Source organism: Epinephelus fuscoguttatus, linkage group LG6 (assembly GCF_011397635.1).
Source record: "Epinephelus fuscoguttatus linkage group LG6, E.fuscoguttatus.final_Chr_v1".
Classification (NCBI taxonomy): domain Eukaryota; kingdom Metazoa; phylum Chordata; class Actinopteri; order Perciformes; family Serranidae; genus Epinephelus; species Epinephelus fuscoguttatus.
The window spans coordinates 14451387-14465043 of record NC_064757.1 but is presented as its reverse complement, the minus strand read 5'-3'; the positions used below and the strand labels follow the sequence as shown (position 1 = coordinate 14465043).

The 13657-nt window shown below is 42.1% G+C and overlaps 1 protein-coding gene across 1 annotated transcript in view; it reads right to left on the bottom strand.

Moving 5' to 3' along the window:
- The window catches only part of rimbp2b (RIMS binding protein 2b), a 108147-nt gene extending 95569 nt beyond the window's left edge, over positions 1–12578 (bottom strand). Inside the window, exons 1-4 of the mRNA XM_049579071.1 lie at positions 12460–12578; positions 10626–10748; positions 9980–10073; positions 9753–9884 (exon numbers count right to left, since the gene is read on the bottom strand). Coding sequence (XP_049435028.1) covers positions 9753–9884; positions 9980–10045 — 198 coding nt within the window. The 5' untranslated portion in view covers positions 10046–10073; positions 10626–10748; positions 12460–12578. The remainder of the gene's footprint in view (positions 1–9752; positions 9885–9979; positions 10074–10625; positions 10749–12459) is intronic.
- Positions 12579–13657: the final 1079 nt, after the last annotated feature.

Genomic DNA, 13657 nt, shown 5'->3' with positions numbered 1-13657 from the left:
CCCTGCAGCTTTAAATGCAAACATTTTGTGCTGTGAAAATGTCACAGCTGTCGTTCACATCTGTAAACTCCAGTGGAAAAACAATAGCCTCACCCTAACAATCGACCACCACAACTAACTTCTGGGGGCTCATCTAATCTTGTGCTGTTTACACCAGATCAGCGTTGTCCATCGGGCTGAGTGGACAGCTCTGATCAACTCCAGGAACAATCAATTATGAATGCAGTCAGATCCCTGAGGTGATTACCAGCTACTCTCCTCTGACCTCCAGAGAAGTCTGCAGCCAGTCCCTCATGGCTGTCTGAGCCCGACTACAGCGGTCAGTCAAACCGCCGACATGACGACAGCTGGCACAACATATCTACTTACATTACAATTTCAGCTGCGGGAGCTATGGCGTAACACAAACATGTGCTGTAAACATGCACATGCACATATGTAACGATGCAAACGGCAACACTCACATGCTTGTAAAGACACATGCAAGTAACTACACGTATATAGACCATGTACACACAAACACTGAACATGTGTGTAGAGCAGATGTAGTCCAGGGGCTTATATAGTACAAAACAGCTACATAAATCTGCCCTCACATGAAAACACCCTCCGGACACACAAGAGACACATGCTTGCTTTGTCATGCACGGGACAGTCCAACAATCCGAGCGAGTGATGCGGATGCTGACAATGATAATGCACTTTCACTCTGCTGTCACTGAGTCTCCCGGAGCCATCTCTACAGAGATTTCCCAGAGAAGATGGTGTTATGTAACAGCGGCCGTGGACCCTGCTGTTCATATCACTAATGCCTCACACTGTGGCGGGGTCACGTGCTTTATCCAGGCCACATCCAGGCGCCAGCAGCAGCAGTGTTCCAGCTGTTACTACAGCCTAGTCTCAGTCACTCAGGACCATGCTGAGCCATGCTCCTCTCACACTGCTACATCCTCCGCTGAGCAGCCATGTTCAGCGCCTCAGCACTTCGCCTTTCACTTATGTCTGTCTAACACCAACACTGGAGACAATGATTCATACTACCAATACTATTCAGCAAATCCACCAAGCAATGCACACATACAGGAGACGCTTGTGCATTCTTACAGGATTTCAATTGGGCAACCCAGCCACGCAGTGAAGAGGAATGTTAAGAAAACACAAACACATTTTTGTCCCGAATTCCACATTTGTTGCCAACTGCTAGCTGTGTACACATCTACATTGCCCAAAAGAATGCTAATGGTGCCACCACCCAAGGTTGTAAACTCTAACAACACACGCTGCACAGTGCCCTCAAAGTATTAACCATCTTTATATAGACTTAAACATATAAGCTTCAAAGGGAATTTGCAAATAACATAGCATCACTGCTATTTTAATCTGAACACACTTAGCATTTCTTTTACCCTGCTTCATGGCTTCAGAGCCAAACTGATACACCAGCACAGCAATATTATAATTCAGCCCAGTCACCAGAGGTAAATGTTGGCATTGTACATTTCTGCAAACCACAGATATGTTACATTTGTGTGTTTCATACATATCATATTAACGCTTCTTAAGTGATGTAGTATATGTGCTGACTCTACCATCGGAGGTGGGGGCGATGGCGTATGGTGTAACACTTGTATGGTGTTTTTTAGGGAAACATCATGGCAACAATAACCACAATAACCACGTTATCAACAGCATTGTTAAAATGTCAAGAAACATAAAGTTGAAACATATCTGTTACCTAATAATGTATAAATGTTAAATAACTGTGGTTTGCAGACATGTACCATGCCAACATCTATTCTAGTACTTATGATTTCAGCTTATCACAGCTGTATCAGTATTGGCATGTATGTCAGTATCAGTGTACAAGGAAATGTCAAAGATATGTGTGATGTAATCTAGAAACACTTTCTCCGTTACAAAAACTGTCCACTGGAGAGCACTGGCAAATTGATTTTTCAACTTTAAAGCCTCTTCGATTAATTATTTTATATAAACAATGGATGAAATTTCTACTTGCACCTAATCACCTGAGTTCCTTTCACCTCTACTGAGCATTTTAATGTCTTCCAGCTCATTTTTATTATCTTGCATGGCCCACAACTTTACTGTTTAGTTCACTCTCAGTGCTCTCATCAGCCTAATTTCCAAACGCAGCATGCAGCTGTTTTCAGCAAAAAAACAAACAAAAGACTCTGAGAAATCTAGTGTGCACTACCTGCTCAGCTACAGCAGACAGACAAAGTTAGTGACTTCCTGGTGAACACAGTGGAGCATTTAGCAGCTAAAGAGCTGGTTATTTCCCTCAGGAGTTGCTCAAGACCAAAAACAAAGCTAAAAGGAGAGTGGATACTGGTCTAACATTCGGCAGGGGGAAATATTTTTTATATTTCTTTAACCTTTATTTAGATAGGTAATCTCATTGAGCCATGGAGTCTCATTGTCAAGGGAGACCTTGGTAAAGCACAGCAGCAATACCACACAAAGTTACAAACAAACAGGACACTCATACTGTGACAAAATATGATCTAAATTGTAAAATGATAAGGAAAAAAGTACCAAAGGGGTCATTTAAAAACTAAACACATAAACACAACTCCAAATGAATGCTAACAGTCTCTGTGTCTGGTGGGTGTGTGAATAAGAAACTGTTTGCTAACAGTTCACATCTTGTTCCTGCTGCCCAAAATAGAAATCAGTAATGCAGAATTACATGTACCACTTGGTAAATATGGGTCACAATTCTTTAATGGCAAATAAAAGTATCTCTATCAACAATATTTGAACTAAAAGGCTAAAAAATAAAATACTGGCCCATATATCTATATTAGATTTCTTTTTCAACTCTCATATATCACACTTCAAAAATCCAGTGTCTTTGGGTCTTCTTTATTTACCATATGGGCAAATACCAGATGGCTTCAATATGGAATAAAATCAGTGAGCAGACACATTTTAATTTAAATTCAGTGTAGTTTTCTGTGACTGAAAACAAAATGTCTGAACTCCCAATGCGGTAAACCCCACCCATTTGGTGCTACCAGAGGGAGGGAATAAACATTAAGAATTCTATGCAAATATTATTTGACCCAGGGCTGGAATTTAGAAATTCTCAACACTCCTCATCCTCCCTCCTTGAACTCCTTCACCACCAACCCCCCACGCCCCCCACCTCCTTTCGCCAACTCACTGTAGAGACAACAAATTTAGGTTGGAAATATGAATACCCGTCTGCTGTGCATAGTGAAGATAAAAGTCACTTGCTGGCAGCTCAGGGATAACCAGTGAAATGATGAATGGCCATGCGTGCTTGTCAAGGTGGACAGGAGGAGCTACAGCATGAATGGGAGCTGGTGAGTACTCTCTCATACCTGAGACTGACGGCCCTAATTATGGAAGCTCTTCAAATGAGTGACCTTGGGAGGCAGCAGACACATACCTGTGCGCACGTGCACACACACACACACACACATAACATATTTTCACACAGTGAAAATCACAGTTCAGCCTCCACTGTTTATTCCCACTGCCACCCTCTGCTCTCATGACTGCCACCTATAGGATCTTGTCTCCCTGCAAACAGCTCTGTGGCTGATGACAACATACAGACACACTTACTGTATATCCTTTACATATCTATAAATGCCCTTTACAACCCTGTGTCAATTCATAATGCGCACACACAAACTCACACACAAACACACTCAAGGACACCTTTTTGGTATGTTAAAAAAAAAGCACCAACCTTACAGTGTCAGCTGTTGTCATGCGCTGATAACCGTCTACACTGACAAATAATCTGCACAAATGTTTGACGAAATCCATGCACGCAAACTGATCAATATCAGATGACTGCTGTCTACCAATTAGCATCCATATCTCCAATCCATTCACACAACTGCATTTACCCTATGGGTTTTTCTCAACTTAAAACTAACACATCTCCTCTGCATGTAGACTGTACAGAAAGCGCCATCTGACAGGCATGGCAGTGACAACCGGAACCAACGTCAACCCCGAAAATCATGTTATATCACCCACAGACATTAAACACACTGTTCCTGTTGTACCAACTGAGGTACTCTTATAAACACACTGCAGCATGTTTTCAGTTAGGACGTGAAACTCAGTATAATAATATGTCAGTGAATCCTCACTGCATGCAAATGATGTGCAATGTCCTCTGGCTCTTCTCACTGCTGTCAAACCTGGATATTCTGCACTCCTGAGCAGAGCAGCTCAAAACACGTTCATCCATCTCTTAAGGAATACATATAAGGGTAGGGGGCTACATGTGCACGATAACCAGGAGACCACATTTCAACTAACAGTCTAAGACACTGAGACATGTTATGATGATCCTTATCCCTCCAGCAGCAGCAGCAGCAGCAGCAGCAGCAGCAGCTCAGGGATCCTGCAGCAGAGGCAGCACAACAATCCTTCGCTTAGAAAAACACACACAGCTTGACAGCAGACAGTAGATGGTACAGTACCTTAGCAGCCGCGTTTAAAGAGCCGATGCGGTGGCAGGTGTTTCCTTCTGTGCTGGAAGGACAGAAAAGCAGCGGAAACAGGACGATGGCTATGGCAGCTCTGTAGCATAAAATGGTTCATCAATGCTCGGCAGAAAGAGGCACAGCCAGGCAGCGCAGGGAGAGAGAGAGAGAGAGACAGCCAGCGAGCATCACTCAGCTCACACTACCGTGGCTGTGCAGCAGAGCACACACACACACCAACACGCCCCCTTTCTCTCTCTCTCTCTCTCTCACTCTCTCTCTCTCATACAAACACACACACACACACAGACACACACACACACACACGCTTAGTCACACAGACACAGGCACGCAGGGGTGCAGAGGCAGTGCAGTGCGCAGCAGTACTGAGCAGTGCTCCCTCTCCAGGATGTCTTTCGTCTTCCTTAATCAGAATTGGTCATTCTCTGTCCTATTCTCAGCAGTCACAGACAATCCTGTCAATAAAGCCTTCCAGCCACGTGTTCCATCGTACCGCCTGCCCACCTAACCACCACTGATGAGCTGCCATGATTGAAGCTGGCAAGGTCATGTGAGGTTCTCTGGCGTCCCATTTGGTCTTTGCCCCCAGTTTTGTTGCAGTGCTTCTCGGCTTCTTTTTTTTTGCCAGCTGATACAAGGACTCAGCCTTGCCTCGTCATGGGTCATTATGCCACAGAGGCTACCCGGAGGCTCAGCCTGACAAACCCTCACTCACTGAATGGTGGACCAAACCAATCAGCTATCACAAACAGCAGCTACACCATTACCATCCAATCACAGATCAGGAAATCAAGTGCAGAAGGGTATTAAAGGGGATTATTTGGGCCATCCTGGGTTTTTTTTCACTACAGGGAGATGTGCAGGACAGCAGCACAGCGTGTGCAGTATGGCTGCCCTCTGTGGCTGACAGCGGTGCTGCACTCTGTTGTGAGAAAAAAAAGAGGAGAGAGGAGGAGCAGGGCCCAAAACAGATATGCTTTCCTCAGCGTGGATGCCTAGCAACCACAGCAGCTCCTTACCTCTGTTTAGAGCCTTCCCTCCCCCTCCAGCGGGACCCTCTCTGCAGTCCCGATTGAGAGCTTATATTGCACAGCGGCTGTTTAACACTCAAGGCACCGGGACATCACCCACGATTGATGTCAAATGTTTCCACCCATGTCCTCTACCTGGTTTGTAAACACTAAAGGGGGAGGCAGCGAGGTCTGACAATGAGCAGGAAGCACACCTGATGTTTACACTATAACATCAGCTGCTATGGGCGACCACACTGTAGATTAGATCACCTCTAGGGCTTTTAGTAAATTAACTAAAACCATAACACAGCAGGATTAAAAGAACTGCAAGCGCTACACTTCTTTGATCATGTTGACTGGGGAACTGTGTTCATGAATGTGTTTTTTTTCTATTATCTATGAATGCTGAAGCAATGAATGACCTTCAAATGTCTTCTTTGTGTCTCCATGAAGGAGAAGAGTTTAGTCCTTCATTTCTAAGTCCGGTGCACTGGTTGGATTCTTTAGGTAAAGTTTGGGTCAAGAGGGAAAAAAAGAGACAAACAGAACATTTTAATAAAATCATGCAAAACTGGAACCAAGGCATTTCTGACTCTCTTCGCTAAAGCTTTCTAAGGTGCATCAACTAGCTGATCCTCCTGCTGGTCCCGTGTTAGTTTATTTCATTTTTTAAATAATGATTCAGAGGACGCCTGCCTACCTTAGAATGTTAAAGGGAACCAAACCTGTTCAGACAGCTGTCAGAGGATGTCAGAAGGCAGACCAGGAGCTCCAGGCCTGCCTTAACTCGGCTGGCTGACACACGTTTGGAGGTGTGAACAACTGTTTTGACATTCCCTTTTGTGAAGGGTTCTGCGGATTAACGAAAAACTGTGTGAGGTGCTGTAACAACAACAACAACAGGAGGAGCTAAGGTAGCTCATATAGCGAGAGGTAGCTAATAGAAAGGAATAAAGAGCAGCAAAACACTGATGTTTTGCAGATAAATTAAGATGCAACATTTACGCAAGTATCTTGAACAAAAAATATATTAATAGTTTGCATATGATGACCAAACATGTAACATATTGTCTGATCACCAAAATCTCAGATAATATAGTCTAAAGATATAATAAGCATTTTATATCAAAATAAAACCTCCTGCTCAGCTCATCACAGCCATCTTCTCCCCCATTCCAAAGCATGGTGTAAGACAGACCAGTGGCACTGACTTCAGACATAATGAAGCTCCTTGTACAGCAGGTCCTGTCCTGCCTCCTGCTGTTTGCCTGCCGAGTCAACTACTCTGATGCTGTCCATAACAGCCTCCACTGAGCACTTGCATGCCTCTTGTTTCTACATCAGAGTCCTGTCTAAAGACTTTGGCTGTGCTTTCAAAACAAGAAATCGTGAGCAAGGCGAGTCTGCTGAGATGACGCACATGCATTTCTCAATGGATTGTAGATTCTCTTAATAGACAAAGGCTGTTATGTGAGAACAAACTCCTGCTACTCTTTGCAGGTACCTGAAAGGGCTTCACACTCTCCTCTCCTATTGTCTCTATAAGCAAATGGCATTTGAGCAATAGCAATATGGCCTACTGAGAGGACAGTGTGCCAGCAATAACACTAACACTTTTAAGACAATAGAGACTGACTTTCACAGGTACTCATGAGAGCTTTCTTCTTAGAAAATGCTTGTGTAAACATTGTGTTGCAACATAATTCTAGTCAATTGTACAATTCTCTCTTTCATCCTCTAGCTATGAGGAGAATCAGTTAATTTCCATCAAATACCTGCCAAATACCAGAGCATGAAAACACAGAAACTACCCCAGTTTACATACTGTACTCTGGAAGATGGTTGCAGTGCATCCCTGGCCAGTTTCCTTCGCACTGCTGTGTGTAGCCCTGCACAGGCCAACAATTTTAGCCCTGGCCCGACAAAGTCTGCAAAAATCAGCCCAAGCCCAGGCAAGACAACAACATCACTGTAAGCTCTCTCTGATGCGCACTGTCTCTGATACACACAAAAACACACACAAGGTGTATATAAGAACACAGAACATTAATTAACATTAGATCCTGATCGATACTGTCGATGTGTCTGATCAATAAAGTTATGCTGCTGTGCCTCCTGCATAAATGTCATTCTTAATGGGGAGACATGCTTGTCATTTTTTCTGCAGCAGTCTGTACATCACATATATACAATTTGATATACCTAGCTAGTTAGCTGGCTCCTCGGTCTGTTTTGTCATCTGTGCATACATGGACACAATGAAAGAAGAGAAGTTAAATGAGCCCGAATTTGACCCGAGTCCGGTCTATTAAAAACAAAAAAAAAAATGGCCCAAGACCAGCATCAATCGACTCATCGTGTCAGGGCCTGGTTGGTTCGAACCTCTAAGTCTGTGTCCTCAACCTACACTGTAGAGCATCACACAGGGATTTAGTGAAATCAAGTAATATTTTCTCATAAACTACATTAAACGTAATATTTTAGTTTTATTAATTTAAATGATTACTCTTTAAATTGTTCATTCAAAGTGAAATGGTGAGTTGAATCAATGTACAGCTGAAAGTTTACTCATAAAAAACATAATCGACAAGATACAATGAGATTCACATTGCTGTTCAGTGTGGCGGTAAGAGACTTTTTTTTGTAGTTTGGAGAAATCAAAAATAATCTAAACTTGTTACGTGTCTTTAATACATGTGAAGATAAGTCATGCTTGTTAATGTTAAAATAATGAAAACAATGCCAGCCACAATGATGGTACTATCCTAATTCAGACCCAACAACACCTGCGGTTTGCCCCCCAGGTTGCCGTGGTGAGTGTGAGCTGATGCGTATAAACACTTTTAGCTCTGTCGGCACCGTTGTTAGCACTGCACTGTTAGCTGATTCCATTACAACTCAGCCACCTCCATGTTTGCTTGTGACATCAGAAGAGAGAGCCCTGTGTATATTGCAAGTTTAACAAAAGTGAAAAATAATTTGCGTACCGCCCCCGATTCAGATATGCTCCAAAATCTAATGTGTTCTCTCTTGGCCAATGCTACACCTTTCCACTATGTTTCATACAACCTGGGCCAGTTTTTTCCGCAGTCCCACTGAAAATCAGACAAATGCACAGCACCGAAAACATGACCTCCTGAGGTAATAATAAAGTATCTCTAATTTTTAGTCCGTGTGACAGAGCAGTTGTTACTTAACTTATTAATTTATTATCTTATATCGTTATATGGTATTTTTAAGCACCAGGGGAAATAATGATTTTAAATCAAACCAGCTTAAAACAATTAACAGTGTACTCTTCTAAAATCCAACACCCATCTCCACATCTCACGTGGTTTCACACACACGCAATACAAAAACATACACCACTCTGTGATGACAGACTGACTGTTAATCTGTACATGTACACTGATATAAGATATTCAGGCCATTAGCCAAACCATCTGCATTTTGCACATCTATGTAAGAGCTGCATTTTCATTTGTGTCATCTCATTTCTGCACCACGAATGCTTGAACACTAATTGCAAATCAGTTCTGTTCTCTTAATTAGACTCTTAACTGTGAGGCTATCGAACACAGGAATGTACTACTGGTAGTTAAATGCCACAACAATTAAGTGTTAAAAAATGTCAGCGTTAATACACTTGATTAACTCCTGAGCTTCTTGTCTTCACTTGTGGTTTACAATGTTTACTTTCTCTCTTATTTTAACCCACGGCTGGTATGTCATATAATGGTTACAAACAAAGTAACTAGATAAGTAAGTAAGTTACCAAACATACATGTTTAGATGTGGGGATCTACTATTATAAACTAATGCAAATCAAACCTGCCCAAATTTAATTAATTTGTAGACACAGTATATTTTACACTGTATTTAGTGAAATGCATATTACATAATGGCATGTTGGGTAATCTCTTTGTAAACAAGCAAATACCACTTACAATAAATAAAGCATTACAAAATCTTGTTTGTTTGGTAGCTAAATCATCCAAATAAGAGATGAAAACACAATCACTGATTGCCACATATGGTTGCATTTTTTAATGAAGAGCCTTGGTGACAGTAAAGAGCCTTGGCTGAGGAGTGCAGTGTGAGGTCAGATTATGGCTGCAGGCATCAACAAGTGCTGATCCCGGCACTGTCCAGACGCAGCTGAATCAAAGCTTATTCATCGAAAGCTTTACAACCAACACAGAGGCAAACAACACGCCACGCTCACCTTATCTGTGCCTCTCATCCGGCTGTTCCTCTTCGTCGTAACTAACCTTTGCCTCTGGCTCCACGCTACTTCCCACTGAGACTGTTTCAGGAGTTTCTCCACCTTGAAAGTCTTCTGACAACCCATTGTCCCCTGGCGCATAAAAAAACAGATATCAAGTTAAGCCACGCATCAATCGCATTACATCTCAGTGATACATTCCCTGATTGTTACAAGCAATAACCTACCATGACAGACCGGTTTGCATGCTTCCCCAAACGCTTGTCATGGTCAGCAGTGCCGGATGATGTCATAACTCCAGCATGTTCAGATTATAAATATCTGTATTCAGCAGAGTTACATAATAATGGATGTTGGATTATTGTCAGTACACACACAGACAGAAAAGACGGCACAGCTGCCACAGGAAATACATGAAACTACAAAACCATCTAAAATGACATTTGGTGAATAAAAAAACAGGCAAGAGCTGCATGTAAAAAAATTACTGTATGTTTAAAGGATGAGTTTATTTCTTCTGGAAACCATTTTATGCTGTTTTTGTTCATTACATTTAAAAGATTATCGCATCACATCCATGTGGAAATGTAAACAGCTTTAAACAGTGTCACTGTAGAAATGATGCAAAGGGTAGGGGTTTTTTTTTATTTATCAAATCTACACGTTTTGCAAATGCATGGCTAGGTGAAAACCATGATATTTAAAAGTAATAAGATATTCAGATTGTCCGCATAATTCAACTGGAGCTTACAGTTCAAATTTTCATTGATGTTAAAACTGTGATTCACAGCAGCCCTGCTGGCTATAACTCCATTACAGACTAATAACACTACAAAATCCAGTAGATATGTTTAATATTTTACTACCACTGACCTCTGATGCAGGATAAGCCAGGCGCCAGCAGAAATGAGGCAGCAATTAAAACATCCAGTGATCCGGTCATCAGTAACAGTGCAGTTTCCACCAGGTCACCCCGGCCAACGTTCTCCTAAACCACTGCAGAGGAGACTATTAGCCGCTGGAATTTCCTTCCCTGTCAGCTCCAGTCCCAGTAAGACCAAGCACTCTATTGTGCTATGCAATTCACTCTTCTTTTAAGAGCAGAGATAGTATATCTGATATAGTGCACACTCTAACATAAAAATTGTTCTAGAGCCTTCAAATACAATCAGAGTCGCTTCTCTGAAGGCCAAGCAATGCGACGCCTCCTGCATCAGTTTGAGAGAGACTGCTATATGAGGTTCTCTGTTTTCTTCTCACTGGTTAGATAAATGTTTGGTGCCCGTTTAGTCATTCCAAACAGTCCTCTGCACTTCATTATGTAAGAGTCTCCGGCAGCTTTTAATATATTAAGGTCTAGAAGGTTATATCTGCACACACGAGATGTTCGAAACTGTATACACAGGATCTAATTTGGGATCCAGTGAGAGTGTAACAGGCTTTGTACAGTCAGAGATTCCACTTGCCAAATATCCAGTATTGTAGGTTTAGTAGCTTGGATGCCCTGTTTGTCTCTGGTGGCTGTGAAGCATTGCCACTCCATGAGAGATATAGATATATTAATGTTGTGATTATCAAAGATCTTGCGTAGATATTTCATGGAAGCACCAATAGTCAACCTATAATATTGTCGCAATATTGATAAAGGTATTTTGTCAACAATATTGTGATATTTTATTTTCTCCACATGACCCAGCCCTAAAATCATGTATATCAAGCATGTATCATGTCTGTTGTGTCGATGTAAATAGAAAGAACATCAACGTGCCAGTGTCCCTACAGATGTACGCTCAACAGATACTCTACAGATGTTCTTATCACAGACCCCCACAGATCAGGTATTAGCCCCCACATCCAGGTCTTTCCAAATATAGGAACCACTTTAACCTCCTCATTGTCCCCTAAAAAAAAAGTCCTCCACAGCCTGGCTACCCCCTACCTGTCCCACCACCACCCACCAGGACTAGCCATCACACCTGGGGGGACAGGGCTGCTCCCACCCTCTGGTACTTACTCCCTAAAGGCGTCAGAAACTCCCCCTCACTCTCCACCTTCAGGAAATCCCTAAAACACACCTCTTCAAAACTCCAAAACTGTTTCTTCTTCTTCCTTTCTGCCTTGTTTCCCTTCTTATGAATTATTTCATCTTTGGATTGTATTTTTTTTTTGTTTTGTTGTCTTTGTGTCTTTGATTATCCAGAAAAATGCTATATAAATCGAATTTATTATTAGTAGTAGTAGTAGTAGTAGTAGTATTACTACAAATACAGAAGTGGTTATCAGTCTCTAATCTTACTGAAAACGTCTAAAAGGCCTAGCTATCACATGACTCACTGAGGCTAATTAGGAGAAAGTTATATGACAGGTGTGTTCACTTCTTCACTTTTACCTGGGGAAAATCAACTGTGGCTGAAATTGTATTAGTCATGCCCACATAGGCTATAATAAAAATAGTCTCTCTTGTTTTTATTCGTGCATACACATTTGTTCTACTACTCTCTTCGTCAGGTTACATAAATGACCATCATTAGACTGCGTTTAACTGCTAATAAAACTGGGAAGGTGAGCAACCGTTAGCCTAGCTTAGCTCGGATATTTACATTATGTCAGAATGCAGTAATAGTTTTGAAGGATGAAGCAAGCTACTGTGTGTATGTTGTATTAAATGTGTCAGCACTAACACAACAGGTACACTCGCTGTACTGACCTCAAACCAGGCTTCTACCCGAAGCTCGCTGCTTTCTGTGCTGTGGTCTTGTTGCCTCCGACAAAAAGTCTGCTCTCTCTCACCTGAATGTCCAGCTGTAAGCATTAGCGTGCTAACAGGGTCATGAGGGGCGTGGCTAACAGAGCCTACCCAGGTTCACAGGCAGGGATAGGCTACTTAGCTTGTTTTGTCAGGGGCCCCCTATTTCAAAATGACAGGAAGTCAGGGGCCAGTTAACAAACATATTACTCATATTTGTCAGTATTTTTATCGTAAAGGAATTGGCAGTTGTTAATCTTTCGCCGTTTACTGTCATGAGACAAACATAGTGGCAGCAGCTCCCCCACAGGTCAAGTGTATACAGGGGCGTTTCCAGGATTTGAGGACATTCAGGGTTTAACTGGGACCTCATCCAGGGGATCCTCCCCTGGCACTTTCTTCAGATAAACAAGCTTTATTTTAATGCTTTTTCATGCATTACACACACACACACACACACACACACACACACACACAAATCCCAGTGTGCATCAGTTTATTTTCATTGTGAATTTGAAAATGATCAGCAGGCCATCCAGCACCCTATGGTTCAGTATCACTGCTCTAAATGATGTGCATGTAGTCAAATGTTGCAGAGTAAAGGTAGCCTAATCATTTTTCTCTGGAAAAAGAATGACTTACTTAAGTACATGTAAGTGTAACTAGTAAATATGTGTTTAACAAGCTGAATTGGTCAAATAAAGGCACACCACACACACAAAAAAAATCTTGCCCTGAAAATGTGTTCAGGAACATGTGCTGTGCCAAGACTGCCTCCCTGTAGGTATGTGTTTCCCTACTTAATCTGAACCAAACCACCATGAACCACGGAGGTGGGTGGTACATCTTTAAACAGGAGGGAAACACTTTAATGGGGAACTTTGACACAGCACGGGGTCCAAGACGACTGTGGCAAGTCAGCTGTACCAAAGAAAAACCATTTCTGACTGTTACACTACCAGCACCAGAGACAATTCAATAGAGTTCTTTTGCCAGTAGGCCTATTACACAGTTACTGTGCAGACAATTAACAGCAGCACAGAACTAGTAGCTGGCATCCCTCATATGATTCCTCCTGAAGAGTCAAGGAGTTATAGATGGGTAATGTTTGAGTTTCTGACCTGTAGTAGGACAATGGAGCAATCTGGGTCTCTCATGA